This window comes from Aspergillus saccharolyticus, assembly GCF_003184585.1.
Source record: "Aspergillus saccharolyticus JOP 1030-1 unplaced genomic scaffold BP01scaffold_5, whole genome shotgun sequence".
Lineage (NCBI taxonomy): Eukaryota > Fungi > Ascomycota > Eurotiomycetes > Eurotiales > Aspergillaceae > Aspergillus > Aspergillus saccharolyticus.
Window position 1 is genome coordinate 830,421 of NW_020290615.1, and position 27,714 is coordinate 858,134.

Consider the following 27,714-nt stretch of genomic DNA (forward strand, 5'->3'; position numbering starts at 1 on the left):
TACTGTTTTCCAACCCACACCACAGTGCCCACCCCTCTTCCTCCTTCGCTCCTAGTCGCATCGCCGCTGTCACCCGACGAATTGTGCTACAATGATCTGACTCCCATCTCCCTCTGGAGAGATACTAGCAGCATTCCACACAAGGGAAGTTTGCAAGTGGTTCGGCACTTTTAAGCTTCTCGATGCGGTAACGCCAGTCCCCCGGATGCGGAAGTTTAGTATAGAGTTTGGTGGAATAGCATCATAGACTCTCTCCGCGCCTGCTCGCAGATGGGTGGCTTTCCACCCAAATTTCTACCAGATTTACCATGATTTGGATCCGGTACTCCCTTCTGGTTCCATGCGGCCTTGGGTGAAGCCACCCTTTACCCTGCGCCGACACCAGGATTCTGTCGCATGGAAGCTTGATTGCTTCTCCCACTGTGACCCTGGCGCGTGCTCCGTTTGCGTGCAAATCGACAGCCTTCCGTGTGAACTACTTCAAGGTCAACAGGCCCTCCTTCTTGTGTCTCTCTTGGAGTTCGATTCTTTGCGTCATGTGGTCCGCTTGCTACTCTGTCTCTGACTTCTAATACACCATGATGCCTGTGAGCCAGCACAAACAGAAAGGCTGGCTTTTTTCTCACCGATGAACTATTGTAGGGACTCGAGACAAAATCAAGCCAGAGGAAATAAGCGTCTCAGCTGGGAACCATTCAACAAGTCATTCCTGGCCGCGGCAATCCATGAATTAGGCTCCAGCGTACCGATCGATATGGCATATAGCTTACGTCGTGCGGCCGAAAAAGTGAAGATCATCGCCAAAATGAATCGGTGGACGCGGAGCCAGACCAACGGAAAGGGCAGGGATTCTGCTTCAAGTGGGCGATGCTTCCTTCTCGAACTTCCAACTGAGCTACTATTGGCGATCATTTCTCATTTGTCGATAATCCCCGAAGCTTGTCTAGCACTGACATGCAAGCGACTTTACGCGATATCCGGCGCGATTCTGGGAGCCAAGTCTCTTCATTTCAGTCGCGACTTCGCACCACTTTTTCATCACTACCGGAATGGCCACAACTTCGTCACTCCGAGATGGCAGTTGATCAACCTCCTAGAAGACGGCCGATGGCGCGCTTGCTCGAAATGTCTGAAATTGCATCTACGGAGCTCGTTTCCTCCCCGCGAACTAAGACGGAAGTCGGACGATCGAGCATGCAACCTGGGCAGTTCTGCGGGAATAGTAGATCTATGTCCATGCAAAAAGCTCACATTTCAAGACAAGACGGATCTCGTACAACTTTTGAAGACCCGCCAGAAATCCGTCAACGCCCTTGCCCTGCGATTTGGAAGTGGTGTTCGGCAAGAGCGCTTTTGCTGGCACTCTTGCAGAGAAAACTATGGGTCAACACAGCTTGAGATTGCAATATACCCGGAGCTGGATCAAGACGACCTGTTGAGGATCCATACGGAGTATCATATGACGACAGGCACAGGCCAGCTCGGAAGAGAAGAGTCCATCACACCTCGCTTTGGCTGCGCTCACCGATCAGTCGACCTGTGGTTATCCAGTGTCTGCCAAACCACTGTCTGCCGTCTTTATGACAGCCACTGTGCCTCATGCCAGCGAATCTCAGTCTGCAACACATGTAATTCGTCTTTACGGTGTCCGCGCAAACAACCCTGTCGGGTGGACGAGGTAATCGATAAGGCCACCTACCATTTCTGGACGGAAAGATGTCTTGGAGGCACAAGTCAGGTACCAGACCAGGCATGGGCATCTCAGCGGATCCATCCCGCGGAGAATCTTTTTGATGCTACTAATTGCAGCGAGATGTGCCCTTGGACTATCCGAGAACATCCTCCTCTTGAAGAAGCCCCAACCCTGGGGATGAATATACTTGAACCAGCAATGCAGGACCAATCGCTCAACCAGTTATACTCTTCAATTAACATGATATAAGAACCAGGAGGAAGAAAAAGGGGGGGACATCACATATGCGCCATGGGACAGGAGGCGTTGGGCGTGACTTGGAGCTAGCTGGGAACATATTTACAGGCGATCCGGTATGGTGTGATTTATTGCTTTTGGGAGGGTTTGTATTAAGCAATTTGGTTTTTGAGCAGGAGAAGGGCTGCTCCTCTATGCATCTAGTTCATCGTCCCTCCCATACTATGCAGATTTAACCATCGTTATATGTTTATGTGAAACAGTCCGAGTGCGAAATCGATTCGACAGATATGCTCAAGCATATGAACCCTAGAAAACATTGAAGTACCATACTGTATTATTAAATGTGTAAATAAGTGGTAGAAAGAACCTCCACCTGACTCTGACTTGATCGGACCGCATGGGGAGGTTTCTCCGACCCGACGCGGAAACGGAAATGGCCGCGCGCGATTCAATGGAGATCAAACCCCCCCCCTCCCAAAAAGAAGCATCGCGTATAGGAAGAAAAACAACCTTCCGTCTCCTCGTGACAGCTTCACTTTCAATAGAGGATCAGCAGTGCGCAGTGAGATAAATGAAAATCTTCTGCGTTTTGGGGCGATGAGCTACCCACCACCCCATAACGGCCAATATCCTTCGCAGTACATGCAACAACCCCCCAATCTGCCGCACCATCACCAACAGACCATCATTCACCCGCAGCAGCTTCTCTACAATAACAATGTCAACACAACTGCTTCGCCATATCAATATGGCAAACAGATGGTTTATCCTCAAGTCATGATTCCGACCTATCCTACCTATACTCAACCTTACGCTCCGCAGCAGCAACAACAACAACAGCAGCAGCAGCCATCCCAACAGCAACAGCAACAGCAACCCCAATATGTGAATCCGTCTGAATTGTTCCAGCCGCCGCCTCTCCCAGCTACCTCACCTCCTCGATTTCCTCACAGTTCGTCTCAGTACAGCGCGACGCCCGCAATCACTGCTGCAGGCAGCACGCATTCCCCTATTCTTCCTACATCGACCGCTACTCAGCCAGCGTACTATGTTGACCCAAGCCCCAATCAAGGCAACCAGGCCTCCTACAACGACAATACTCAAGCTACCCCGAACCCGCTGGTCGTATCAGCACCATCCGTCTCAGCATCCTCCGCTCCAGCACCCTCCGTTCCCGCTGCACCCGTTGCTGCTACCCCGGTCCCTGCTAAACGACCCGCCACAAAATCCGTGTCTGCAACCCCACCGGCTCCGTCCCCGAAACCTGTCCAGGTCCTCATTCCAGCGCCTTCTCCAGATGTCCAGCACAAGCTGCAGGGAAAGTCCTCAAAGAAGCAAATGCCGCGACAGACACCGCAACAGTCGATGAAATCGTCTACACAGAAGTCGGCGAGAACTCCGGATTACCAACTTTTGCTGTTGGCTATGGCGGATGAGTATCTCGACGCAGCGCACAGTCTTGGAACCATGGTGGCCTTACTGAGACGGGAGGTGGATATGGAGGAGTACTATAAGCTGGTTGCAACGGGGCTCGGCTGCCTGGAGGCGGTATTGAAGGTATGATATAGCTTGTATTACCGTGTTGCTCGCCAGGGTCATTAACATCATTCAGAATTGGAGACTTCAACCCCGGGTTGAGGCTCTTGTGCGCTTGCGGTATGCACGGATATTGTTCGAGGAAACAGACAATGATCTCGAGGCTGAGACTGCTTTAAGCAAAGGCGTATGTGATCCCCGTACACCACCCTCCCAGTGCATTGACTAACGTCAGTTGCAGATTGATTTGTGTGAGCGGGTAAGTGGATTGGAGCAACATACGGATGCATGATGCTTACAATGGGGCTAGAATCGCATGTTGGATCTTAAGTACAGCATGCAGCATCTTTTGGCTCGGATGTTACACAAAACAAACCCGAAGGCCTCGATGAAAGCTGTGGACGGAATGATACAAGATGTTGAAGCGTAAGTTCACTTCTGGTAACATCGGAAATAATCCTGTTCTAACAGCAGTAGCTATCGCCATTCAGCCTGGGAATATGCTTTCCGTTTCCTTCGCGTGTCACTTTCGCTCTCCTCTCACGCCCATCAGGATTCAGTCTCAGCATTGCAACACCTCCACAAAATAACTAACATGGCCCACCGCAATGGCGACAAGGCTGTATCAGCTATTTCTGCGATTATCGAAGCGCTCGCACATTTGCAGCAAGGCACCGGGTCCGACGCGATCGAGCAGGCTCAACGCGCAGTGGCGGCAGCACGAAGCCATCAACTAAACGATGATTTTCGCCACATCCCGCAGCTGACGACGCTGGTTCAGATCGTCGATATATGCTGTAGCCTTTTGGACTACGACGTCAATCAGTCGTCTCAGAAGCTGAAAGTCATGCAAGACATGATGGACGAGCGGTTGAATGACTCGAACTGGCGTGATGACGGGTCCTTTTCCATCCCTTTGAGTGGCAAGTCGGCTGGTCCTTCTTCCATTGATACTGGGGACATCCTCCAGGTTCAGAGCGGCACACTACTGTTGAGCTTCAACTGGTTACCGCAGCACGACCTCTATGCACTTTGCTACTTTCTCAGTTCCATCACTCTCAGCTGCAAGAATTCATACGACGGACGCAAAGCGGAGAAATTTCTGCAGGAAGGCATACGCATGGTCACGGGTCAGTCTGCGCCAGATTCTGGGAATCTTTTTTCAGACCTCGCACTGACAGTATCACTTACAGGGAGTTTCAAAGCGCCGCAAGACATCACCGAGTCGGTAGTCAACGCCAACAAGCGCGTTCAATGGCGCCGAACCCTGCATTGCAGCCTCCTCGTCCAACAAGTCTTCCTCGCCTGCGGACGTACCGACTGGGACCTGGCCACGAAAACATTACATGAATTGCGCCAAGAAGCCAAGGGCCTCGGTGACCAGCTTCATGACAACATCAGATGTATGATGGACTACGCGAGCGGCGCTATCGCGCAAGCGACAGGCGACCTTCCTGCGGCCCTTGAGGCATTCCAATCACCAACTCTTTCTCTGCTCTCGTCCTCCATTACTAGCAAGGCCGCTCGCAACGGCCCCCGCCGGGATCTCTCGATTCTGTCCGCGCTAAATACCGTTCTCATCATCAGCGAACCGTCCCATCCATCTCATCACCAAGTCCCCGCCATCCTAGCCGCCGTGGAACCCTATTGTACCTCTAGTCCCAGTAAATACATCCAAGCCGCCTACTACCTCGTCTGCGCTACCGTGCAGACCGAATCCACCCTCCAAACAAAACAACACCTCCAACAAGCACTCCAATCGGCCACCGCCATCAGCAACAGTCAGATTACCTGCATGACCCTCACCTTCATGAGTTGGAAGTACTTCCGCGGCGTCGTCGGCGAACAAGCCGAAAAGAGCGCCCGGGCTGGCCGCGCCATGGCCAGAAAGGCCAACGACCGCCTCTGGGTCAGCGTCACCGACGAAATGCTCGCGGAGACGCTGGAACGGCAAGGCAAGAACGAAGAAGCTAAGGGCGTAAGGGAAGAAGGTCATCGCGTGATGAGCGGCTTACCGACGGCCTTGAGGCGGCCGGTATAGTAGTTAGGCCTGAAAAGATTCCTTTTTGCATTCGATATGATGTTTGACTGTACTGTTTAGATAGAGCGCATTATGCCCCTCTGTTTCTATTTTCTTCTCGTTAGGGGTTGGGTTATGGTCGGAATTACCGTATGGGTGGCCATGTTCTTTCTTAATTTAACAATCGCCCGAGTTCGGCGTGTAGGGGTTGTGTTTTTTTTTTTTTTTTTTTTTTTTTTTTTTTTTTTTTTTTTTGTGTTCTCGTTTTCTGGCAAGGATAGAGCCTCGATCGCGCTGGCCACTGACTGGTACCATACTGGTTTTCTCTATGTTGTGAAGGGCTTCAAGATATCTTGACTTCTCTCACACATCACAAATTTAGTCTATCACTTACTTTTGAAGGAGACTTCAAGTTACAGTCTCCCAACCCGTAGATAGTTGACATTAGCATCTCCGAAATCATCAACCCAGGCCCGTAATGAGACGGCCGAGCGTGAGACTGCATCCCAAGGAGGACCTCGGTGGACTAGTGACCAAACCACCAAGCCTCGCGTGGGAAGCTGCCTGCTATCAGTAAGACCTAGTTCGTTGAGTCCTGCAGCCTCTGGGAGAACCCTTGAAGCATGATTGCTCCATCCCTATTATGTTTGGGGAAGCCGATCCGTCGTGACGTCCTCCCCTTGGATACCGACTCGGATATGTTGCTAGAGTTCAGCGATTTCACTTTGGGAATTATATTATTCATATACACGAGCGCAGGCGCATCGTGTACGCAGCTCAAGGGTCGGTAGCCCATATGTAAGCATGCTGCAGCTGCAGCTCCGGAACCCTCCTACCTGGAGCATCAAGAGCCGACTGAGGTTATACTCGAAACCAGCTAGCCAGAAAAAGTAAAAGAAAAATCGGTCACAGACAAATAACAACAAATCAAGAGGCACCGTACTGCTGCAACCGCTCTATCATCTCGTTGCCTGTCGCTGTAGTTGGCTAACTAAACCGTCCAATCCTCAGGCAGGGAGAGAGATATATCAAGGGTTACATGGAACAATGATTGAGAAGGAAGACTCCGGTACACTTGACAGCTCCGTACGCCCTGCACCAATAAAATAATCCCTATACACCAGCCGAGAATAAAGGAACCGCGAGGATGGCGAACAAAATGGTCCAGGCCCGCAAGAGTCTCTGAACAGAGAGCAGATATGTGCGACCAGGATTTCACAGATGAGGGAAGTGGGGGTCGAGGAGCGAGAAAGTGGGCCCTTGACGTCGGGAATTCAATATGCGAGAATCCGGTGTGGTGGGATGGAGTTAGATGAGTAGTTTTGGTCTCGATGTGATGCTGGAAAGTCCGCTGGTTGAGTTGATTGCTGCTTCGCTCCGATCGTCTTAGGTGGTCTTTGAAAGTTAGGATATAGGTTCTAACCCAGCCATCTTTCGTAAATAGGAGATAGAACAGCAAAAATAGAGACTTTTCTGTTGTTGTTATGTCAATCAAGTCGAAAGAATAATCATGTCTAACCCAGACCACCCCAGACACCACGGATACGTCGAGCAAGCTGGATGTCTTTCTGCATGATGGTCACGCGTTTGGCATGGATAGCACAGAGATTGGTGTCCTCGAAAAGATGGACCAGGAATGCCTCAGCGGCTTCCTGCAGGGCCAGGATCGCATGCGACTGCCAGCGCAGCTCCGAGCCGACCTCAGCGGGAAGCAGGTCCAAGGCGACCTCGCGGACTAGTCGCGCAAATGGAAGCTTCCTGATGAGCAGGTCGAATGAGCGTTGGTAATGGCGGATCTCCTTCAGGGCAACAGTCCCGGGTCTGTACCGGCGACGACGACCGGTGGGGGTGGGATCGCCCGCTGCAGGATCCGGTCAGAAGCTTGGACTTAGAAGCAGTAACAAAGCAAACTTACGCTCAACATCGGACGTCCTGGGCGCTTTGTTGGTCGGTCGCTTGCCCTTGATGACCCCGGTGGGTTTGCGCCCGCGAGCGGGGGACGTCGTCTCAGCAGGGGCAGTCGACGGGCCAGCGGCGGCCTCAGGTTCAGCAGCGGCGGTGGATTTCCGTGGACCAGCAATTGACTTGCGACCGCGCCCTGTCTTGGGAGGCATGATAATAAATGTGTTTGTTGGAAGCCTTGGGACTTGACCGTCACTGTCTGCGTGGGATCGAGGGTTTTCCTGTGCAAGCGCAAGCAAGAGTTAAAGCGGAGGTCGAATCGAGTTGCTTGAGAGAACTGCTGACAGATGGTTGTCGCAGTCAGACGTTGGTGAATGTAGCTCGGAAGAAGAGTGACGAGTGCATGCAATCAGTCAATCATGGGTGGGAACCGAAGATCCCAGCCATCTGCATTTCCGTGACGCGTGGGGGGCTTGAAGCGCGTCGGTGGCTTCAGACGCGCGCGCAATGCGTTTCTGTTTCTGTTGAGACAAGGCGGGTAGAAAGAGAGTGTGTACGATCACGTGATGTGAAAGTAACTTGGAGTTAATAGCCTCAGGCAAAAAGGCCAGCACAGCACAGCACAGCACAGCACATCTTAACTACTAGTAGGTAAGTTAACGGAGTGAACAAACAGTTAACCTAACATTCAACTTACTTCCAAACCCAATCCATTCCATTCCATCAATCTTGTCACCACCACCTTTGTTTCAGCGCTGAGTGCTCCACAGTACGGAATACAGTCCTACATATCCCCTGTTATCACTCAATTTCCTCCATTTTCCAAATCAAGTGGAAATACCTCCAAATCACAATGGCCGCCATCTGGGGTAACGGCGGGCAGGCTGGCCAGTTCCCGCTGGAACAGTGGTTCTATGAAATGCCTCCCGTCACGCGCTGGTGGACTGCGGCCACTGTAGCCACTTCAGTATTGGTCCAGTGCCATGTCCTCACCCCCTTTCAGCTATTCTACAGCTTTCGCGCTGTGTATGTAAAATATCAGGTACGTTGCGCAGGTTGGAAGTGACAATTACCCAGAAGCTGACCCGAAGGTGGACAGTACTGGCGACTGTTGACCACATTTCTTTACTTTGGTCCCTTGAATCTCGACCTGCTGTTCCATGTCTTCTTCTTGCAACGGTACTCCCGCCTCCTGGAAGAGTCGTCGGGGCGGTCGCCGGCGCATTTTTCATGGCTGCTTTTTTACGCCATGACCTCGCTGCTTCTGCTTTCACCATTCCTCTCGCTGCCTTTTCTGGGCACTGCCCTCTCATCCAGCCTGGTCTACATATGGAGCCGTCGCAACCCCGACACTCGTCTGAGTTTTCTCGGGATGCTAGTGTTCTCAGCCCCCTACCTCCCTTGGGTGTTGATGGCGTTCAGCTTAGTCGTCCACGGGATTGTGCCCAAGGACGAAATCTGCGGCGTCGTGGTGGGTCATGTCTGGTACTTCTTCAACGACGTCTACCCCTCGCTGCACGGTGGCCACCGGCCTCTCGACCCCCCGGCCTGGTGGGCGCGTCTGTTTGAACCAGCGACTGGCGACGGGAACCGAGGTCTCGCTGCCAACGACGCTGCGCCTGAGATTTGATGAGTGGTTTGTCAGGGGCTGAGATTTTGTTCGCGGATACGCTGGACTTATTGTGAACAAGACCTGTCACCCTGCGCAACGCTCAAGCCTCTCTCTCTCTCTTTCTCCGCCCAAGCAGAAATTTTCTTGATTAGCGGACGCGATGCGCAGAAGACATGCTAACTCGGAAGCGCTAAACTGAAGCGACAAATAGGCCATGGCAGCATTAATGGATTCTAGGTGGATTCGCCCCCGCTGCATCGCAGGGTCCTTTGATGTGGCATAGTGATGGGAGGTGCAATTGCAAGGCTTACTTGCGCCAGGACCGCTTTCTCAACAAAACAGAGAGAAAAAAAAAAAAAAAAAAGCTGGAGAGCAGTGTGGCCTGTCGCATAATCTGTGTGTCGCACGTACTCCGTAGGCACATGGATCGGGCTTATTTGTCGTCGATTTCAGTTGAGGAGAAAGTTGGGGTTAGGTACGGAGTACTACGTAGTAGTTACGGCTACCCGGTGGCTAGCTCCCTGTAGTCGTACTTCAGCATGGAATTTGTTTCTTTTCCACATGGGAGCTCTTTAGCGAAGTACTGTGGATATACCCTCGTGGCTGTAATGTAACCAAGCGTGGATCACAGGGTGCTGCCCTGATTTTTAGGGCAAAATGAAGAGATCACTTCGTACTTCCAATCCATCAACAGCATGGCAGGGACAGGAATGGGAGCTTACGGCCCACGTGCACAAGCACTGTAGATCCCATGCCGGAGTGACCACGAACTACTAAGTAGTAAGGACCAATGCCCTGCCCTGAGCGATGGGCTCAACCGCAGACATACATATACTCTGTAGTTCTCGAGTCAATCGATCCTATGGGATGCTGTGAATGTCAGTAGAAGAGCAAGGTCTGGAAGCTTGGCGTCGCAGATTTCAGGCTGGATACGAATACTGTACATGCTGGGCAGAAATTCCATCGGCAGAACTGTCACCGCCCAGTGGGTGATAAGTTAATGAACTATCTCGTAGTTAGTTTTTTAATTAGGCTAAGGTGGTTAGCTCACCATCCACCATGGCATCATCTGCGTTGTCCACGCGTCTGACAGTCTAATCAGCCAACAACAAGCGAAGATCTGGCATAAAGCATGGAAACCTTGACAAGCCATGGGTCAAAAGCGAGAGTGGGACGGGAAGGTTCTTCGATGTCTGGAAAACTTTGGGAACACTACGGAGAACGAGTACGGAGTAGTACCCTGTGTAATGTTTAAGCCGAGGTTGTGTCAAAATCCGGGGCAGGAAACCAGAGCAGAGCTTTTCCTCTCAAGTCGCAAACAGTCGGTCATTCCCGGTAATAATAATAACTAATCCCTCCTCGCATTGGTAAGTACCCCTCTAACCCGCAGGATGGTGGAGCCCGGAGAGCAGTTCACAACCAGGGGTCGTTAGTCGGCGAGTCGGCGAGTCGGGGAGAAATGTTGCCCGATCTCCCGCACAAGTCGTATTCGTAAATGCATACCCGTTCCGACTGAACTGGCCTGTTGTGATGTAAAGTTAGTGGCACGCGCACTTGTTGTGGCTTGGAAACCTGGATCTTCCTGTGGCAAGCCACCCCTCAACCTTGGAAGTACTTGGTGAATCCAGCAGGCCTCATTTTTTCTGCCTGGATGCTTACTGCTGATGCTGCCCTCCGCCACAAGGTCGTTCGATCCGTCCTGGTGCGTGTGGATAGGCCCTTCATGCATGCCTGCTGTGGAACAGCGGAAAGACTCGACACACTACGTATAGTATACTACATACATCCCTCTTCTCCTTCCACCATGCAGCAAACCACAAGGCCAAGATAATATATGCGCTATGTCTTTGAGGAAGGCGAGTTGACGAGCGATAGCTCAGATGGCTTGGCGCCCAGTTTCCGTACAGAGGCAGTATGAATTGGGATGGCTGCCAGAGGTCCTTGCCATTCGAGGACATCAAGGCGAATGAATATTCTTTTTCATTTCACTGTAATACGTGATCCTGCCTTTGTCGACGACGAGGTACGGGCGCTCTGGTGTCTTGCTATACTTAGACTCCCCGTGGTGGACTTCGATTCCGCTGTGAAGAAAGGAAAGAGCATGCTTCCCGACCCATGGTAATAAGAAGTGCCTCGGCTGTATCACTTGGGTCAAGCAGCTCTGAGGTAACTAAACATCCATTGAGAGAGAATCCGCCATATAGGAGTACACATTACACAGTACGTAGTCTGGTTGTGAGACGGGATGTGAGATTGTCCGGCGTTCTGTCTCTCATAGAATCGAAACCCTTTGCATCGAAAGCTGTGTGTGTGTTTGTGGGTTTCGCAAATTCTCGGTTTGATAGTTATAGAATAGCTTCGCTATGATTGCCAGCAAGCCCGTCTTCATGGCCGCTTAGACAGCTGCCACTCCGATTCATGTAGCTGACACAAGCGGCTGTACCCACTTTGGGCTTTCTGTATTGAAGACTGTGGGTGAGAGCTGGGCCTTGTGTCTGAGAAAACGAAGCCTCACCAGTGGGGACGATAGGACTATGACATACGGAGTACAAAATTGCGCACGAGGAAACAAGAGCCACAGTCGTCAAATTCAGAATAAACGACCATGCACGATCTTGTCAAAGTAGGGCCTTGTACTGATAGCAGACTGGCCAATCGTGTCCGAGAGGTAAACATGATGGTTCTGCTGCTTCTGCATGGATGGTCAACCCCTTAGACCGTGTGGTTTTTACATCTGTTCCAAACTTAGAATGTACGAAACTTGCTCTGGCGCAATGGGCATTGAGATTGTCTGCATCCCTGCATGCGGTCCCGACACACGCAGCATTTGAGGTGAATCTGCCAAGTAAGGAAATCTGTTAGTGATCAAGGGACTTGAGACAGAGGAGGCTCGCCCAGGACCTTAGTCAGCGGAGAATTGGCTTAATGAGGCCTGAGATTGATTCATCGATAATTTATATGCTTGGCGTGGATTAGGGCCTTGATGGTTTGATGATACCATATTATTTGGGTTTTGTTTCTTTCCAACAGCAATTCAACAATCCACGCCGGAGCGAGGGATGTGCAAGTTTGCCGCTTACCATAATAACTACGGATAAATACTCTGTACGTAGATATGTACTGTACCTATACTCCGTACAGTAGAGAGAATCACAAACCGTTTCTATCAGTTCTGGGTGAAGATGTTGGAATTCGCAAAAGGTTCAGAGAAGACCGCGTAAGCGTTGGTTTTTTTGACTCTGTTGGCGGAGCCAGAATTCATTCTACCTTCCAATGGATTTATCGGGGGCCGAACCTGCAACAACTGGATGATAACTCAATGTGTACGAACGGAGCTGTCGCCTCCAGGAGTGGGGGAGATTCCACCAGTGCAGGAATATCATTTGCCCGAGCCGGGATGGCTGTGCTTTTTGGGGCCCATCTCCGCGACACCAATAACAGAGTGGAGTTTTTTTGCACCACCGCGAGGCTGGAAATGATTAGCATTCTCCTGGCTCTCTAACGTTTTCTTTTTCTTTTCCCTTTCCTGATGAACGTGTTGAGGCAGTGGGCGATGAGACAATCGAACTTCTCGTCTGTACACTCAGTACAGCCACCTGCTAGGTGGCAACACATCTTGGTTACCCTCATCTGGACTGACAGGAATGTCCGTACAGTAGGCAGTGCAGTGCAGTGTGGAGGAACATATCTACAGTACCACTACCAGCAGCACCAGAGGACCCAGATTGCTAGGTTAGACGAGCCAGACAAACTTCTCACTAAACGAGTACGGTTCCTAGTCTAAGACTCTACTCTCCGTAAGTACACTGAAAACCAACCCCAATTGAGGGGGGGGGAATGGATCCAAAATGATTTAGTGGCGGAGGCTTAGCATTGGCACCAACTTCAATCTTTTCCCAAACCACAGGCGGTGGAAGGGAAAAGGATCCATGATGGGTCCCAGAATCCACTTTTGATTCCACTGCGTTGCCATCCCTCGTACGGACTACGGAATACTCACTCACTGGGACTGGATTTTAGTGCACCATCAATTACACTCTCTTCCCCCTGGCCTGGTGACGGATGGCTATTTGAGACGTTTGGGGCTTGCCCCCCCCGTCAACCCCCATCATCAACCCATGGGCCGTTGTTGACGCTTCACGCGCCTCTCTCTCTCTCCCTCTCCCACTTCCTCTCCCTCTCCCACTTCCTCTCCCCCTCTCTCTCCTCGCCTCAACAATTCCTTTCCTTCTCTGTCTTTAGTCTAAATTATCTTTGGCGCGCCACACATACACCGTCCCAGTTGATGTCCACTGCTTTGTTGCTAAGACATCGTTCGTTCCTTTGGCTCGTCTCCCATCCCCCGTTCTCTGCCTATCACATTGTCCTTCTCTTTTGTTCCATTTGAAGGACCGACAAATTACGCACTCCCTTTCCCCATCATTTGTCCACCTCGTCTACTCGTCTGAATTTGATCATCTCTCTCCCATTCCCTATTCAATCATTTTCTTCTTCTTGCCTCTCCTCTTTTCGTTCATTTTTTTGTTGAATTCGATTTTATCTTTCCCTAAATAAATTTAGGCCTCCTCTTCTCCCCTCCTCCGCCCCCCCCCCCCCTCCCCCCCAAGGCTCTCCAATCCCAGCATCTTCACTGGGGCTTGGTTTAACCTAATAATAATCGTCAATCACCACTATCACCACCTGCCTTTCCCCGTGCTCACTGTTCCTTCTCCCTGCCCTTCCCTTTTTTCCCTTTTGCCAGTCCTTGCCTTGTTTACTTACCTGTGCGAGTGTTTCATTTTCTTGTGGATCTACGGTAACTTGAAGAGGAAAAGGGGGCAAAGTTACCACCGAGTCTCACGGCCGTCATTCCTTAATTCAACCTCTCCTCGACCCCAACGCTCCCCATTCATTGCCTTGCGATTTCTCGATTGGACCCTCGAAATCTATGCTGGCTAGTTTTCGAAGACATAAAGGGTGTTATCTATTGTCTACACTGCACTTCTCCTCCGCTGCTGTGTCTTGCTGCGGGGAAACTTGGTAGTGTTGTTATAGTCTGGGGTTCTCGCTTTCGCGGCCCTTTCGTTCCTTCCCCCTCCCCGCCGGGTTAAAACACGACGTTACGACACACAAGACTGGCATCGTCGCTTCAATTGAGCCTTGCATTCTTGCAGCGTTTTTTCCTTCTCCGCTCTTGCCTTAATCCGACTCGTCATTGAAGAGGTCTCCTTCAGACCCTACTCCGTATTCCACAATGCGACGCGGTGTTTTGATCTTCCTCCTCGTCAACCTCCTCATAGTCACCTTCCTGGTGCGCAGCGTCTTCACGCTGTTGTCGCTACTGGTGGAGGATGCCTCCGCCGACGCCATCCATCGCGCCGAGCTCCCTTCGCCAAACTCCAGCCTTATCGAACAACGGCCGCAGATAATCCCCAAGATCATTCATCAGACCTACAAGAATGAAACAATTCCCGAGGTTTGGAAAGAAGCTCAGCAGAGTTGCATTGACCTGCACCCTGACTATGAGTATATTGTATGTTATCCGCCACCGTTGAACCTCTAACGTGATACTGATGCCTGTTTTCTCTAATTAGCTGTGGACGAACGAGAAGTCGCGCGAGTTCATCGCCAACGAGTATCCCTGGTTCCTTGAGACGTTCGATGGCTACAGGTACCCGATTCAACGGGCAGATTCGATTAGATACTTTGTTCTGGCCCACTACGGTGGCACCTACATTGACCTTGACGATGTGTGTATACATGCATTTCCGTCAGATATCAGGTTATTGACCAATATATAGGGATGCAACCGTCGCCTAGATCCTCTCCTTGCATACCCCGCTTGGGTACGCCGTACTGTTCCCACCGGTATCTCCAATGATGCTATGGGATCTGTCCCTCAGCACCCGTTCTTCTTGCGCGTGATTGAGCTTTTGCAGTCTTATGACCGTCATTGGCTTCTTCCGTATATCACCGTGATGTATTCCACTGGTCCGCTCTTCCTCTCGGTGATCTGGAAGGAATACATGCAAACCTTCCCCAGCGAGTCGGGACGGGTGCGCATCCTCATGCAGGATGAATACAACAAGCACTCGTGGAGTTTCTTCACACACCACGTGGGAAACAGCTGGCACGGTAAAGATGCCCGCTTGATTTTCTGGATGGGTCAGCACTGGATGTTCCTCACCGTTCTCGGCTTCATTTTGGCTGCTGTGGTCGGCTTCTCCCTCTGGTGGCTCTATGCTCGGGTCATGGTGCTTGGTTCGAAGTACCGCTACCGTTACGCGAAGATTCCCTCCTTTGTGACGGGATCTCGGCTACCTTCTCCGACGAGAATGTCACGCCGTATGATGCCTACCCTCCTTCGTCGGGTGAGCTTCAAGGAAGACGAAGAAGCGAACGGTGTCACGGAAACTTCCTACGAACTTTACAGTCGTCGGGATTAAAAGCATCAATCTACGGACGTGTCCCCTTCTATCTTTCGCACGTTGGGACTTTTGATGACATCACAATTCTTTCTCTTCTACCAAATATTTAATTCTTCCCGCCTTTATCGGGGATTCTGTCCTGTTTCTGAGGTGCATGTACGGAGTTGGGGGGAACATGGGTTTTGACCGAGATGCTTCCTAAGCACCGGAGTCCCTTGTACATGATTTGGCAAGATGCTTTGATTTATGCGCGGGCGACTGCTAGGCAGCGCTCGTGCATTGTATCTGGCTTTTTTTCTTGGATGTCTTACATTTTTTTTTTCGCCTTCGCTTCTCTCTTATCTGTTTATACCTTACACCTTTTACTATTTGCTACCGGGCCCCAGAGACGTGCGATTGATTTTGGGTAGACAGCCGTCGGATTCATCCGTCACAGATGCCTGGTGCTGCTGGGACCGCTGAATGAGATCATGTGGTGGCTTGCCACCCTATTATAAAGATCGGCATCATTGCCCATTCGTAAAGGCTTCGTACATGAGAAAGAGAAGTACTCGAGTTAAGTCTCTTGGCTGTGTCAGTACACGAGGCTAAGACCAGTCACACTCCCGGTGAAACACTCCGCCATGGGCAGAGACCAATGAACAGGGCGCAGGGCCAAATAAGCGCACAGCCGACTGAAAACATTTATAGTTGAAGGGGGGTTCCCACTTGGTCTCACTTTCGCCTCGGGGTCGACTCCAATCATGAGGCGCAGGAGAGGCATTGGAGGTGAGAGATGACACATAGCCGCACAGGTGTTGGGCTAGAGTGATCTTCAGGGCCTGGTTGGCGGGGAAGGGTGATAGAGTACGCGGGTCTGCTCCACATATTTCTAGGGGTCTTTCATCTTGAAGGAATGTCAATCATGGCCAGGCATACTCGGGCCTCCAAGGGAGGTGACATAGGCAGACTCTGGAGCGGTTCTTAAACCCCCTGGATTTCCTGTACGTGATTCTACATAATTCACCTGCCAGAGATTCGCGATTTCGATTTCTACATCCTGCCGGTACTGTAGTACGTACCCTAACCCTACTTTTTCCAGTTACCTGCATCGATTTATCTACATGATATAGTATACTCAGTATATATAGTTATACCTTCCACCATGAAGACCTTCTCACTCACCAGCTTTCTCCTCTTCATCCCCCTTTTGGCATCGGCCTCTCCCACGGGTCAGGGACAGTTGCAGACTCGAGGTTCGACGCAAATCACTAGCGAGCAGATCCAGATAATTGCCCCTACCTCTAACACCTGCGCCAACCCTCCGGCCGTCGGGGAGTGCGCGACCTCAGACTCCGCCGCCTCCAGCATCTCCAAATCCTTCCAGACCTATGGAGTCACCAACAAAGCTGAGCAGGCCGCCGTGATCGGCCTGATGGCGTTCGAGAGTGGAGATTTCAAATATAACAAGAATCATTTCCCGGGCGTTGCGGGACAAGGCAGTAAGTTTTGTTACGTTATTTTTTTTTTCTGGCTCTTCCGTGGATTATGCTTGACATAACTTCCTTCCGTTGTATCACTGTCTCCCTTCTCTCCTCTTTTCACTCGAATGTGGACTGTCTGTCTGTCTGCCTTACTAACCATCGATGTGGTCTGGTTTAGCGCGCAACATGCAATCCCCCACCTTCAATGCCAAGTACGCGGCATCCATCCCCGCGCTGGCTGACTCGCTCAAGACCGTCAACGGCGACCCGGCTGGCACCTTAGATCTGCTGCGCGCGGTGCCGGATTATGACTTTGGGTCTGGGGCATGGTTCCTCACCACACAGTGCAATGCAAGTGTGCGCAGTCAGTTGCAGCAGGGCAGCCAGGCGGGCTGGGAGGCGTTTATCACCAGCTGTGTGGGGACGGCTGCTAATGATGACCGCAAGGCGTATTGGAACCGCGCGGTGCAGGCTCTGGGGCAATGAGGTGGTAGTTTTTGTGAGTGAGGAAGGGGGATGGGATAGTGGTATGGGCTGTGTCTCTTTTATGTCCTCGATTGAAGTGTTTCAGGTTGTTGCTTATCTCACATCGTTGACTGGGTTCGTTGTTTGTTTGTGGAAGGATGAATTCCCCGCGTGTATGAGGTTATATAACCCTTTTCAGCTACCATGATAGGGCGGACATTGGATGGGGAGGGGTGCCTCTTACCCTTGAGTCGTTAGATAGATGCAAGACTACAAGCCAACCTGCAAACATGCTAAGTGCAGAAACAGCCCATTTGTACTAGAGTCACACAGAGGGTTATATATGATCGTCGAGACCGCACGGTCTGTCATCGACAGTATATTATTGACTTACGCATAAGTTGCAGGGGTAATGGATCCATGCCTCAACTCCAGAAAGTGGCATACATGTCCTTGCCTACTACAATTCAACCAATATCTACAAAACTCCCTTGGTGCTGACGACATCTCCTGCGCCCACCTCGCCTGCAACCCGTCTGGTGCAAGCCGTCCGGATCGCCACAGCCAACGCCTTGAACGCACTCTCCGCCCGGTGATGGTCATTATCGCCATACGTGCAACCCACGTGCAGCGTCACGCCGGCCGCCTGAGCGAAGCTCTGCAGACCGTGTGTGATCATTTCCGTGCTCAAATCCCCGATTTTTTCCCGACGGAATCCCAAATTGATGACCGCCCACGGCCGGCTGGAGAGATCGATCACAGCCCAGGACAACGCCTCGTCCAGAGGGGCGTCACCACGACCGAACCGTGCAAGAGACTGTCTGGCACCCAAGGCCTCGGTGAAAGCCGCTCCGACGGCAAGGAATGTGTCTTCAGTGGTGTGGTGGTCATCGACTAAGAATGATATAAAGCGTTAGTTCGAAGCCGATGGAGACACACGCAGGGCTTGTCGGGTGTGCTTCCCAAAGGACGAGTGAAGAAGCGTCACATACTGTATAGATCCCCCTTGGCGCGAACGGCCAAGCTCCAGCCTGAGTGCTTTGCCAGCGCATGCAGCATGTGATCTAGGAATCCAATGCCCGTGCTCACGGTGATCTGTTGCGTCGGGGTGAATTGGGTGGCGTGTGCGGCATCCTTGGGCGGGACAATGCCCTTCTTCGCGGCTTCGGCTTCCTGAGGGTCCGTCGGCGCGAGGAAATGTTGGCTAGGCTCGTAGGGGGGCAGAACACCGCCGTCAAGCGACAGCGAGACCTGGATCTTGGTCTCGTTCGTGTTGCGGGAGATGGATGCGGTGCGGGCGGGGAGAGACATGGTGTATGGTTTTGAAGAGTGAGGTTCGCTCGGAGTCGGATAGTCTGCTTTGTCTCGGAAAGTAGAGGATCTAGTCAATCACTGTACTGCGGAGTATCTAAAACTTGGGGGATTGATTGCGATTGAAGGCAGTTGTTGTTCGCAGTGGAGTATGAAATCGAGGGTCTGTGATTCGATATCAAACAGAAGAAATTCGCGGGGCGGAACAAATCCCGCCCGCCCGCATTATTCTCGACCGGAAGCTCAGTATTTCCGTGGCGGGCGGGATATGCGCCCCGGGATTCATGTGCGTCATATGATGGCGGGCGAATTTCTCCTCCATGCATTCATTGATTGAGCTCTTGTGAAACTCCTCGTGCTTTCTGTCAGCACCTACCTACTTACGTGCTCTCTTCCTATCTATCGTCTGTATCCAGCCCCTAATCCGCCCTTCCGTCATATCTCATATCGTCAACATGCCTCCTCCGTCCTGGCAGAAGCATGAGGTTGAACCGCCCGAGCATATTACCTCCGAAGCCGTCCGGGGTTTCCTCACGGGTGCATTCCGAGTACGATATTTTCTCCTTTTTTTTTTTTCTTTTTCTTTTCTTTTTTTTTGAAGGTATTGACCCAGACATTAGTTTGGCTCCGTCTCGATCATCGCGCATATGATCATGATCCTCCCTCATCCCTTCAAATTTTCCCCGGCCTCGTCCGCACCAGTCCCGTCGCATGCACCTCAAGCGAAACAGTCGCCTTTCTCGAAAGAGTTCCTACGATCCCGACTGTTCCATCGTCCCCTGGAAGGTTTCTCTGAATGGCTGTCTCCGGCCTCGCGCATCTATCGCGGATTAACACCACAGTTCAAGGTTTTCCTGCAGATCGGGGCCATGACGCTCGGTGGATACATCTGGGCTGAGAAGCGGGTAGACGAATATATCAAATTCGTGCGCAAGGTGAAACGGGCGGAGAAGCTTCAAGCCGAAAGAGCTGCCAAGGGCCTCGACTAGGTTGGTACGTTTCGGTCCCAATTGAGAATCAGTGCAAAGAAAAAGCTAGGACGCCCGATTCCATTGCCACGGCAGTAGTCAGAACAAAGATAGAATTCGACCCTCTAGACTGACTGACTCCCATCGGCAGCATAGCCACTTGATATCTTCTCTCGTCGTCTAGAGCCACACTTCTTCGGCAATTTTCATCCAAACCTACTTACCATCCGCGAACTACCGTGTATGAAGGGTCCTTTGCACAACGTTTCCACCCAACCTGGAACACGCTACCGGACAGCAGCGGCGGGATCGTTCAGCCACCAGGGTCCAGCCGATAGAAGGAGGAAAGTCGTGTAGCAGCCAAGGGACCTACCGACATAATCGACCGTCTGACCTGCCATTGTTGTGGAGAGCCGGGAGGAATCCTCGGGTACGCGAGCCGGCCTGTGGTGTACATCTGTACGGAGTAGATCTCGAGTTAAAATGAGAGGAGCCCGATTCAGGGGTAGAATACGATCCATTGGGCCAGGGTTTCTTGGGTCGGGTTTTTGTTCTCGCGCAACGTCCTGTTTTGCTTGTCCCCCTTGGCCAAGCCTCGGTAAAAGTCTGCTAGCATTGTTATACAGCACAAATGAATACTGTGTAGAAAAAGAATGACGAGGTGGTGAAAACTATGAAAAAAGAAAAGTTTCCACCAAAACGAGCAAACATGGCTAGAACAATCCTTGATTATCTGTCTCTCGGACCATCGTCTACTTTTCTCCAGGGAAACAATGCTTTGTCCCGAACAGCTACGATCCAGACCGTGGGCAACACTATGTCCACCGACTATGAGAGTGAGGAAAAGCAGACTAAGGGCCGCCATGCGCCGGGCGAGACAATGCAAGCCTCTGGGGCGAAGTGGAGCGGTTCTCCTGTCTAGCGACTCTAGCTCGACAGGCGTTCCGACGTAGCGCCAATGACGCGGCTGGAGATCAGCTTCTCGAACACGTTTCACACTTTTTTTTTTTTTTTTTTTTTTTTTTTTTTTTTTAAAAAAAATAAACCTCTGTACAGTTCAATCCACTGGGCGATGATCGCCTGAAGGGGATGAGAAGGGGGGCGCGGAGATGAAGGAGGTTCCATCCGGCGCGCTGAGTGGGACAATCGAAGTGAGAGTAGGAACTACGGAGTAGAAAGAAGAAGTAATATTCAGTGACTGGTAAGGCGGATTTATGACTGTGTACAGAGTACTGTGTGCACTGTATAGTCGGGAGGGGGACTTGAATGGAATGCTGGAGATGAGCTGCTTGGGGAGAGAATTCCGTACCTCACTCCCTCACTTATCCTGAGTAGTTATTCACAAGACATCCCCTCACTTCACTGACTCGCAACCATGACTGTTCGCAGGCAGGGGAGGAGGGAGGGTAATCGTTTGCGGGTAGAAAACCGTGGATGCTGACATCATTTGCCTGGATGCGGTTCCAATAACTGATATTCTCCGGATGCTTTCCCCCTGTTCTGTCAGGCACTGCAATTGCTCGTACCTGACTGTCTGTTTGCGTCTGGAGACTTCATTCACTACTGCTTGTCACCGTTGCTCCTGCGCCCCAAGCTCCCATCATTCCTCCCGCTGCTACTCGCCACCAAAATCTCTTCAAATTAACTACAGTGAGCCACCGAACCTATCTACCTATCTTATCCCTTTCCTTTTCTACCTCTCTCTCTCTCTCTTTTCTTCTCTCCCCTCGTGGAATTGACAGACACACCACATTCCGTGTCCAACCATCTGCGGATTTGACAGGTTGTGTGAATCTCAAATGGATGTGGTTGGGAGTCCTTGAAATAAATCATCACAGTGACGACGACCTCATCTCCCCGGCTGGATCTACACGTCTATCAAGTCATAGATCGCCATCCACTCCGATCCCTTCCCTCCATCCATTTAAAACCAACTGATGGTCTCCGTACTTCTATCCACGGTTCGCAGAACTTGCTGGTTCTTGTTTTGACCTCCCTCAACTCATTCTATTCTCTTCTGCTCTCTGGTTCTATATCATTCTGTCTGGATACAATTTCGACTTCCTTGCCTTGAATTTTGCTGCCGTGGTCAACAGCACATATTCACCTTTTTCAATTCAATCTCTCTCTCTTCCTCTTTGTGACTTGGACTCCTTCTGGTATCGAGTCTACTACCTAGCTCACTCAATCAATTCGACCGATGGTTGCTGTATGTTCCACCTTTTTCCTTCCTCCTGCCTTGATCCCCCTCTTCTCCCCTACCCGTGGCTCCTCATTTGGTGCTTCCGCGCCCTGCTCCACCCCTCTAAGTCACTAGTCAACCGCTGGGGTTTGTTTCAATCTCTCCTGGAGCCCTGGAGTCCTGCCTGTGTCTTGCTCCAATCTCCTCTGCTCCCAAATCATCTTCTGTCTTCGCCCCCCCCCCCCCCCCCCCTCCTCCTTCCCCTCAAAATTTACCCCTTCGTCGCTTTCGGCCATGATTCATGCTAACGGTCGCCTTTCTCTCGCTTTCTGCGCCTCTTTAGTGAGATCCCATTTTCGGCTTCTCAATGTGATATTCTTTCTTTAACTACCGTCCTATCACACCATCTTGTTGCTGTTGCTGCTGTGACTGCTGCAGCTAGCTAGCTAGCTAGCTTCCTCCTCCCCTCCTTTCGAATTTCGAGCGCTTCTCCCCTTTCTCTCCCTCCCCTTTTCTCCGCCTTGATTCTTCCCTTCCCCTCTCCTTTTCTAAACCTCGTCATGGCCGACAATCTGGGGAAGAAAGAGCGGAGAAAAAGCCTGAGCGTCTTTAGCCCATCCTTCACCACCTCTTCCCTGTCCGACCCCGCAGCGCACCAACGATCGCCATCGGATGATGCTCAAGCCTCGAAAAAGAAATCACGCCGTAATTCTGGCTTCTTTGGGGTCCGGAACCCCAGTCCGCCAAGAACCGGCACCAGCTACACCCTGCGTCGTCCCGGCACCGCCGATTCGGAGTCGACAGCATGCATGATGACCCCGCCGGCCCTTGAGAGCTCGCGCTCTCGACGCAAGTCGATGCAGAAGAGACGAGCCTCGGTCTTCGGGTCACTGCGGTCCCTTCACTCTTTGGAAGATGATGATCGATCCCTCGGCCGCTCCAAGGGCAGCTCTTTGGATGAAGACAATCCAGAAGTTCGACAAGGCATCGGCTCCATAATCCTGCACCATGGTGAAATTCAGATTACAGGCGGCATGTGGCGGAAGAAGAGTCATTATTTGGTCCTAACCGATACTCATCTGGTCCGATTCAAGAGTCAAAGCAAAGCGGCCGATATGTTTCCCTCGATCCCTTCATCTTATTCTCGATCCCTGGTCAGCAACCGTCAATCTGTCGTCTCCATCAGCTCAATGCAAGATCCACAGCTAGGTGTGCCAGGTGACAACTCCTCCGGAATTGCCTTGAACAGTATCATCGCTGTCTACATGTTGGACGATGGCCGACCGTCGTCAACGGTCGAGGTCGCCTATGTCGACGAGCGCGCACAGAAGGCCACCTTCATTCAAATGCAGACGCCGGACTACCAGGAACTCAATTTGTGGATGGTGGGCATTCGGTCCGCGGCAGAACTAATTCGAGGAGCCGACCCCTTGCCATTCGACCGGAAGACGGTGGACTGTGTGGTGCGAATGTTGGATTACGAACGAGATTACGATCCCGAAACGTTTCGCATGTTTAGGGTCATTCAAATGGCATCTAGCAAGTCTCCGACGCGGGCTTCGTCGGAGGATCTAACCAAGCTTTCGCCGACTGGTTGTTACCTTGCCCTGGGTTCTCATAAACTCCATCTTATTCCCTTACACAAGATATCCAGTCGCAGCTCTGTGGTATCTTTAAGCGATTTAGATGCTGCGACGTCCTTTGGACTCATGAACCTGACCTGCTTGTCGATGGAATGGGGCGACGATAGCTTACATCTTACCTTCCGACTGCCTCTTCGCAAACCATTCTCCGTATTTCTTGCATCCGTTCATTCTTTGGAAGTTGCCTTCTGGATAAGACAACAGACGGAGTTCTTGCGACCTTTATGGCTCAAGCAGCCTTATGACTTCATCGTCCCTCGAGACCTTGACAATGAGAACAACTTTCCTCCAGTAGACCTTGATGAAGACTTCGGTTGCTTTGACAGAACTTTGGTCGCTTATTCTGCCAGCTATGACATCGATACATCCAACATTCGATACACAATTGACATGCAATGTGACGACGCTCCCTGTTTCAAGCTATTGCCTCCTTCCTCACGCCGTAAGTATACGGCCCTGGAATTGATCGCCGTCCTGCGGGCCTTGCGCTATAACGAGTCTTTCCGTGCAATCTCATTCAGCGGGGTGAGCTTAGACGCCCTCCAGGGCTTGCGAGACGCGCACGGACAAGACAAGGATGCGCTTCTTAGTCGTGCTGGTGCAGCCATCAACATTCCCGGGCAAGAAAACCTCTCTGTTCTAACCCAGGAAGTTCGAGCCTTAACACTGAAGAGCAAATGGCTTCGACGCCTTGATTTCTCCTACACGTTAAGCCGCATCCCCAAGTCGGATAGTGAAAGTCATGACCCCGGCTGCGGTATCCCAGAGGCGATTTTTCCGATCTGTCGGCGAGAACTGACAAGCGTCGATTGGGTCGTTCTCAACGGAATCAAACTTGGAGATTCCGATCTGGACTATCTTGTTGATGCGGCTTCGCAGCGAGGTAGTCACATGAGGGCACTGGAAGTGGGTAATTGTGGTCTATCTGTGCATGACCTTGACCTTTTGCTGTCGACTGTCGTTGCTCAATCGCACACGCTGGAGGCAATCAACATTTCTGGCGTGCAGGGTCGCCTGACGCCGGATATCCTCCCGCAGTACCTTGGTTACTTTAGCCATATCAAGACCCTGGACTTGTCCCGAATTTCGCGCACATCTGGTCCGGAACCACTACTCACGCCTGAGATTTTGATCAATTGGCGCCTGGAGGAGCTTTCCTTAAGCCGGACAGCCGTCAATCGGCAGACCGTTGATGCTATCGCCACGTATCTAGCCAGCGATCGCTCGCAGGGCTTGCGGGTTCTCAAGTTTGATCAATGCGGTCTTAGCGGTCAGGATTTGGCGATCTTTCTACATTCTATGGCGGTGCTCGAATCTCGTAACCTGCATTTGCATGCCAACGAGAACCGACTCGATCAGGGCTGTTCATACCTTTTTGACGCCATAGCCCAAAACAAAACCCCAACACACTTGTCGATGCGAATGATCGATTTCAAGAAGGAGGAGCAGTTTCAGGAGCTGGTCGAGGCTTTGCGAGTGAACCGTTCTTTGAAATACCTGGATATCTCGAAGGCTTCCCTCCCGTACGATGCAGGGCCAGAGACCTGCAGGGCACTGCAGATGATGTTTGAAGAAAATGAGACATTAGAAGATTTGGACATCAGTGGAGAGAGTGCTCACTTGGATGTCGCCCGTTTTGGAATTGGTCTCAATCTGGCTCTCACTGGCCTGAAGAAGAATAAGTCTCTGCAGGTTTTGAGGATTGAACATCAGAAACTTGGTCTGCAAGGAGCAAACACCCTAGCATCCGTGCTGGAAGATAATGACTGTCTACGCGAGGTTTATTGCGAAAACAATGATATCAATCTGCAATCGTTCACAGTTCTGGTGAATGGTCTGCAGCGGAACCGGTCCTTGCTGAGTCTTTCTTGCATGGACCGGGATCGAGTCCAGTCACTTGAACGGGTGCGACGGGAAGTTGAGAACGTCAAGCGGGACCTGAGCCTTGCACAGAGCTCTACCACGAGTTCTATCCGTCGCTCGATCCACGCTGCTATCACCAACAAAAACTCGAGCAGTAGCAAGCTATCCAAACAGCAGCCGTCATCACTTCACCGTTCGGGTGCGTCAACTTCCAATCTACTTTCCTCTGCAGATGCTTCTCTGATGCAACAAGATGTTGAGATCATCTTGCAATCATTGAATCGAAAATGGGATGCGGAGGTCGCGCGTCTGCGCAAATACCTTTTTAGGAACTATAATCTGGCACATGGCATTGATGATGGCAGCGCCGGGCTTGACGATGACGATTCCAGCGAAGGACGCCCCGCCACTGCAACAACGTTGGGACTCATGCTCGATAATTTGAAATTGGATGTGACGGTTTCGACAAACGAGATTCAGCCACCGCCGCCGCCCGAAGATGGTGATACCAGCCCGAAGACCCATTTGGACATGTTTAACAGTCTCGATGCTGAGAGTAGCTTGGTAGCTGAGCTTCGGGAACGCCCGCAGACAGCTCCCTTTTCATTGGCAGACTATGGAAGTCAGTCGTTCCTGCCCTTGGAATATGAGGGGTTCCATGGCCACAGTTCTCGATTAGCGGTTCCAGTTCCAGCCATACCTCCTGTGGTGAACAAGACCAGCAGCGTTCGCAGTGCTCGCAGTTCTAGCACCGTCTCTACTGGTACCGGTGCAAGTACGCGCAGCACCTACGGGTCGGCTTCATCTACGTTGAGAGGGTTTCTGAGTGGCGGTGCATCCAAAGAACGCAAAAGGATGGAAAAAATGAGGTCCGGTGCAGTATGCGTATCTACCGATAGGCCACCTACGCTGGATTGGGCACCCCCACATCTTGAATTGGATAATTTTCGATAATCCAACCCTGTCCGTTTCCTGACATGATTTGATGAATCTACCGATGAGACAACCATATCAAGCTGTTTTCACTTCTCGAAAAAACACGATTTTATGCCATTGTCGTGTGATACCTCTCCCACTTCTCACTTCGCTCCTCCTGTCGTCTACCCAACTCAGCACGTCAGTGCCTGTACTCTTCTTACCTGGCTTCGACCGAACTCAAGCATACCACTCCTTTTCCGCCACTCAACCGTTGTGGATCCTCTGGATCGCGCAGTGTCTGGATTCTGTCTGATACTATTTCCACTTTCCTCTTCCCGTTCATTGCATGACCTTCTCTCGATTTTCCCGCCCTGGCAAGCCTCAGGAAAGGCAGATGGCCCAGAAAAAGGAGAATAACTCCTACCATTTCCTTTATCTTTTCTATTTTTGCATTGTCTTGCGTGGTGGGCGCATTGGCTAAGCGGCGTTCAAACCAACAATACAGTGAAATGCTTGAGTATCTTCGGGTTCCAAGTGAGGCGCATTTCAAGTCTACGGCGTACCTTGTTGACTTTCTTTTTTTTTTTCCGATCACATGATGCCCATAATTGTTAATGTCAATAGAATCTATGTCCCATTCACACTTAGAAGCGGGAACTGCTACGAAACGGTAAGGATAATAAAGGATGATGTTACCCACGCGGACGGAGAATTCGAGACTTAGTGGCTCCGTGGTTGGCTCTCGCAAGCCCTGTGCACGCCAGAATTCAGATGAAGTGACCTTTACCGTCTGTAATTTGTGGTATCTATTGTTTATCCGATGATCGATCGTGTATGTATGTATGTCAATCTGAACGAATGGCGGCGATGTATAGTAGGCTTCTGTCCTCCAGTGGAAAAGTGTGAGGTTCCTGTTCCCTTGGTATCGATGAGTACTTGTAGAGGTTGTCAGCAAATTGGGAATTCCCACTTGTGGGGCCTTTTCCCAGTCCCCAAAAAGATGGCAGAATTTTGCATGTGATGAGGGAGTGGATCGAGTCGATCCGTGTACTTTTCTGATTGAACCTAGCTTAGTTCTCGACCAATAGGATTGTCGTATTAAAAAATGGATCTGCTTTTGTATAGATCAGAAGTTCTCATTGGTCGATACCGAGCCCAGCCCTATGCGGGTGGATAAGTAGGGCTCCATGACAAAGGTGTATCAGATAGCTGACTTAGATCTATATTCGAATCTAAGTCACTAAAAGGTTTATTTATGTCAATGATTTTATATAGGGAAACAGCCCAAAAGGTACGTACACGGAGATTGAAGCCAGAGTAAGGAGGCTTCCTGAATTTCACTAAATTTTAGCGCGGAAATGATGGAGTATACACTAGCTGCATTGGGAACTGGGAAGGCCTTCCCAGTTCCAAGTCGACCGCCTTCTCGTTTTGGCACGCTATACCTTTCTGGGAATGGGAAAGGCCCCACAGCTGGGAATTCCCATTTTG

At 51.1% G+C, this 27,714-nt stretch overlaps 10 protein-coding genes across 10 annotated transcripts; 7 read left to right on the plus strand and 3 right to left on the minus strand.

The window, feature by feature from the left end:
- Positions 1 to 754: 754 nt before the first annotated feature.
- Positions 755 to 5,510, plus strand: BP01DRAFT_371812 (uncharacterized protein; the record flags this gene model as incomplete). Its single annotated transcript, XM_025576690.1, has 7 exons — positions 755 to 1,914; positions 2,479 to 3,490; positions 3,546 to 3,656; positions 3,711 to 3,728; positions 3,780 to 3,895; positions 3,947 to 4,599; positions 4,663 to 5,510. 7 exons carry the CDS (start codon positions 755 to 757, stop codon positions 5,508 to 5,510), a joined length of 3,918 nt encoding a protein of 1,305 aa, XP_025434225.1.
- Positions 5,511 to 6,644: 1,134 nt separating this feature from the next.
- On the minus strand, positions 6,645 to 7,701 carry BP01DRAFT_178761 (histone H3 family protein). The gene is made up of 2 exons (XM_025570855.1): positions 7,405 to 7,701; positions 6,645 to 7,350 (listed from the first exon to the last, which is right to left on the minus strand). Exons 1-2 carry the CDS (start codon positions 7,601 to 7,603, stop codon positions 7,004 to 7,006), a joined length of 546 nt encoding a protein of 181 aa, XP_025434226.1. The 5' UTR covers positions 7,604 to 7,701; the 3' UTR covers positions 6,645 to 7,003.
- A 499-nt stretch (positions 7,702 to 8,200) lies between these two features.
- Positions 8,201 to 9,379, plus strand: derA (putative ER-associated proteolytic system protein Der1). Its single transcript, XM_025572505.1, has 2 exons — positions 8,201 to 8,433; positions 8,491 to 9,379. The coding sequence occupies exons 1-2, from the start codon at positions 8,245 to 8,247 to the stop codon at positions 9,019 to 9,021; spliced, it is 720 nt and encodes a 239-aa protein (XP_025434227.1). The 5' UTR covers positions 8,201 to 8,244; the 3' UTR covers positions 9,022 to 9,379.
- Positions 9,380 to 14,020: 4,641 nt separating this feature from the next.
- On the plus strand, positions 14,021 to 15,515 carry BP01DRAFT_178811 (glycosyltransferase family 32 protein). The gene is made up of 3 exons (XM_025570856.1): positions 14,021 to 14,515; positions 14,577 to 14,732; positions 14,784 to 15,515. The coding sequence occupies exons 1-3, from the start codon at positions 14,237 to 14,239 to the stop codon at positions 15,426 to 15,428; spliced, it is 1,080 nt and encodes a 359-aa protein (XP_025434228.1). The 5' UTR covers positions 14,021 to 14,236; the 3' UTR covers positions 15,429 to 15,515.
- Positions 15,515 to 15,898, plus strand: BP01DRAFT_178837 (uncharacterized protein). The gene has a single exon (XM_025570857.1). It carries the CDS (start codon positions 15,602 to 15,604, stop codon positions 15,818 to 15,820), a length of 219 nt encoding a protein of 72 aa, XP_025434229.1. The 5' UTR covers positions 15,515 to 15,601; the 3' UTR covers positions 15,821 to 15,898.
- Positions 15,899 to 16,327: 429 nt separating this feature from the next.
- Positions 16,328 to 17,668, plus strand: BP01DRAFT_354097 (uncharacterized protein). Its single transcript, XM_025574351.1, has 3 exons — positions 16,328 to 16,463; positions 16,541 to 16,891; positions 17,052 to 17,668. Exons 2-3 carry the CDS (start codon positions 16,555 to 16,557, stop codon positions 17,357 to 17,359), a joined length of 645 nt encoding a protein of 214 aa, XP_025434230.1. The 5' UTR covers positions 16,328 to 16,463; positions 16,541 to 16,554; the 3' UTR covers positions 17,360 to 17,668.
- Positions 17,669 to 17,727: 59 nt separating this feature from the next.
- Positions 17,728 to 18,848, minus strand: his3 (imidazoleglycerol-phosphate dehydratase HIS3). The gene is made up of 2 exons (XM_025572506.1): positions 18,331 to 18,848; positions 17,728 to 18,232 (listed from the first exon to the last, which is right to left on the minus strand). The coding sequence occupies exons 1-2, from the start codon at positions 18,647 to 18,649 to the stop codon at positions 17,817 to 17,819; spliced, it is 735 nt and encodes a 244-aa protein (XP_025434231.1). The 5' UTR covers positions 18,650 to 18,848; the 3' UTR covers positions 17,728 to 17,816.
- Positions 18,849 to 18,968: 120 nt separating this feature from the next.
- On the plus strand, positions 18,969 to 20,136 carry BP01DRAFT_413946 (uncharacterized protein). The gene is made up of 2 exons (XM_025579026.1): positions 18,969 to 19,197; positions 19,270 to 20,136. The coding sequence occupies exons 1-2, from the start codon at positions 19,105 to 19,107 to the stop codon at positions 19,636 to 19,638; spliced, it is 462 nt and encodes a 153-aa protein (XP_025434232.1). The 5' UTR covers positions 18,969 to 19,104; the 3' UTR covers positions 19,639 to 20,136.
- Positions 19,878 to 20,605, minus strand: BP01DRAFT_178879 (uncharacterized protein). The gene has a single exon (XM_025570858.1). It carries the CDS (start codon positions 20,480 to 20,482, stop codon positions 20,117 to 20,119), a length of 366 nt encoding a protein of 121 aa, XP_025434233.1. The 5' UTR covers positions 20,483 to 20,605; the 3' UTR covers positions 19,878 to 20,116.
- A 1,754-nt stretch (positions 20,606 to 22,359) lies between these two features.
- On the plus strand, positions 22,360 to 26,259 carry BP01DRAFT_363418 (uncharacterized protein; the record flags this gene model as incomplete). Its single annotated transcript, XM_025576276.1, has 1 exon — positions 22,360 to 26,259. The coding sequence occupies one exon, from the start codon at positions 22,360 to 22,362 to the stop codon at positions 26,257 to 26,259; it is 3,900 nt and encodes a 1,299-aa protein (XP_025434234.1).
- Between the last annotated feature and the right edge of the window lie 1,455 nt (positions 26,260 to 27,714).

Excerpts from the sequence above, each read along its gene's own strand:
- BP01DRAFT_178761 (XM_025570855.1), bottom strand. The coding sequence starts at position 7,603 with ATGCCTCCCAAGACAGGGCGCGGTCGCAAGTCAATTGCTGGTCCACGG. Across the intron at positions 7,351-7,404 it reads CAGGACGTCCGATGTTGAGC|CGGGCGATCCCACCCCCACC; the intron begins GTAAGTTTGCTT and ends CGGATCCTGCAG.
- derA (XM_025572505.1), top strand. The coding sequence starts at position 8,245 with ATGGCCGCCATCTGGGGTAACGGCGGGCAGGCTGGCCAGTTCCCGCTG. Across the intron at positions 8,434-8,490 it reads CTGTGTATGTAAAATATCAG|TACTGGCGACTGTTGACCAC; the intron begins GTACGTTGCGCA and ends GAAGGTGGACAG.
- BP01DRAFT_178811 (XM_025570856.1), top strand. The coding sequence starts at position 14,237 with ATGCGACGCGGTGTTTTGATCTTCCTCCTCGTCAACCTCCTCATAGTC. Across the intron at positions 14,516-14,576 it reads ACCCTGACTATGAGTATATT|CTGTGGACGAACGAGAAGTC; the intron begins GTATGTTATCCG and ends TTCTCTAATTAG. Across the intron at positions 14,733-14,783 it reads CCTACATTGACCTTGACGAT|GGATGCAACCGTCGCCTAGA; the intron begins GTGTGTATACAT and ends ACCAATATATAG.
- BP01DRAFT_178837 (XM_025570857.1), top strand. The coding sequence starts at position 15,602 with ATGCTTCCTAAGCACCGGAGTCCCTTGTACATGATTTGGCAAGATGCT.
- BP01DRAFT_354097 (XM_025574351.1), top strand. The coding sequence starts at position 16,555 with ATGAAGACCTTCTCACTCACCAGCTTTCTCCTCTTCATCCCCCTTTTG. Across the intron at positions 16,892-17,051 it reads GGGCGTTGCGGGACAAGGCA|CGCGCAACATGCAATCCCCC; the intron begins GTAAGTTTTGTT and ends GGTCTGGTTTAG.
- his3 (XM_025572506.1), bottom strand. The coding sequence starts at position 18,649 with ATGTCTCTCCCCGCCCGCACCGCATCCATCTCCCGCAACACGAACGAG. Across the intron at positions 18,233-18,330 it reads CGCCAAGGGGGATCTATACA|TCGATGACCACCACACCACT; the intron begins GTATGTGACGCT and ends TATCATTCTTAG.
- BP01DRAFT_413946 (XM_025579026.1), top strand. The coding sequence starts at position 19,105 with ATGCCTCCTCCGTCCTGGCAGAAGCATGAGGTTGAACCGCCCGAGCAT. Across the intron at positions 19,198-19,269 it reads TCCTCACGGGTGCATTCCGA|TTTGGCTCCGTCTCGATCAT; the intron begins GTACGATATTTT and ends CCCAGACATTAG.
- BP01DRAFT_178879 (XM_025570858.1), bottom strand. The coding sequence starts at position 20,482 with ATGGCGGCCCTTAGTCTGCTTTTCCTCACTCTCATAGTCGGTGGACAT.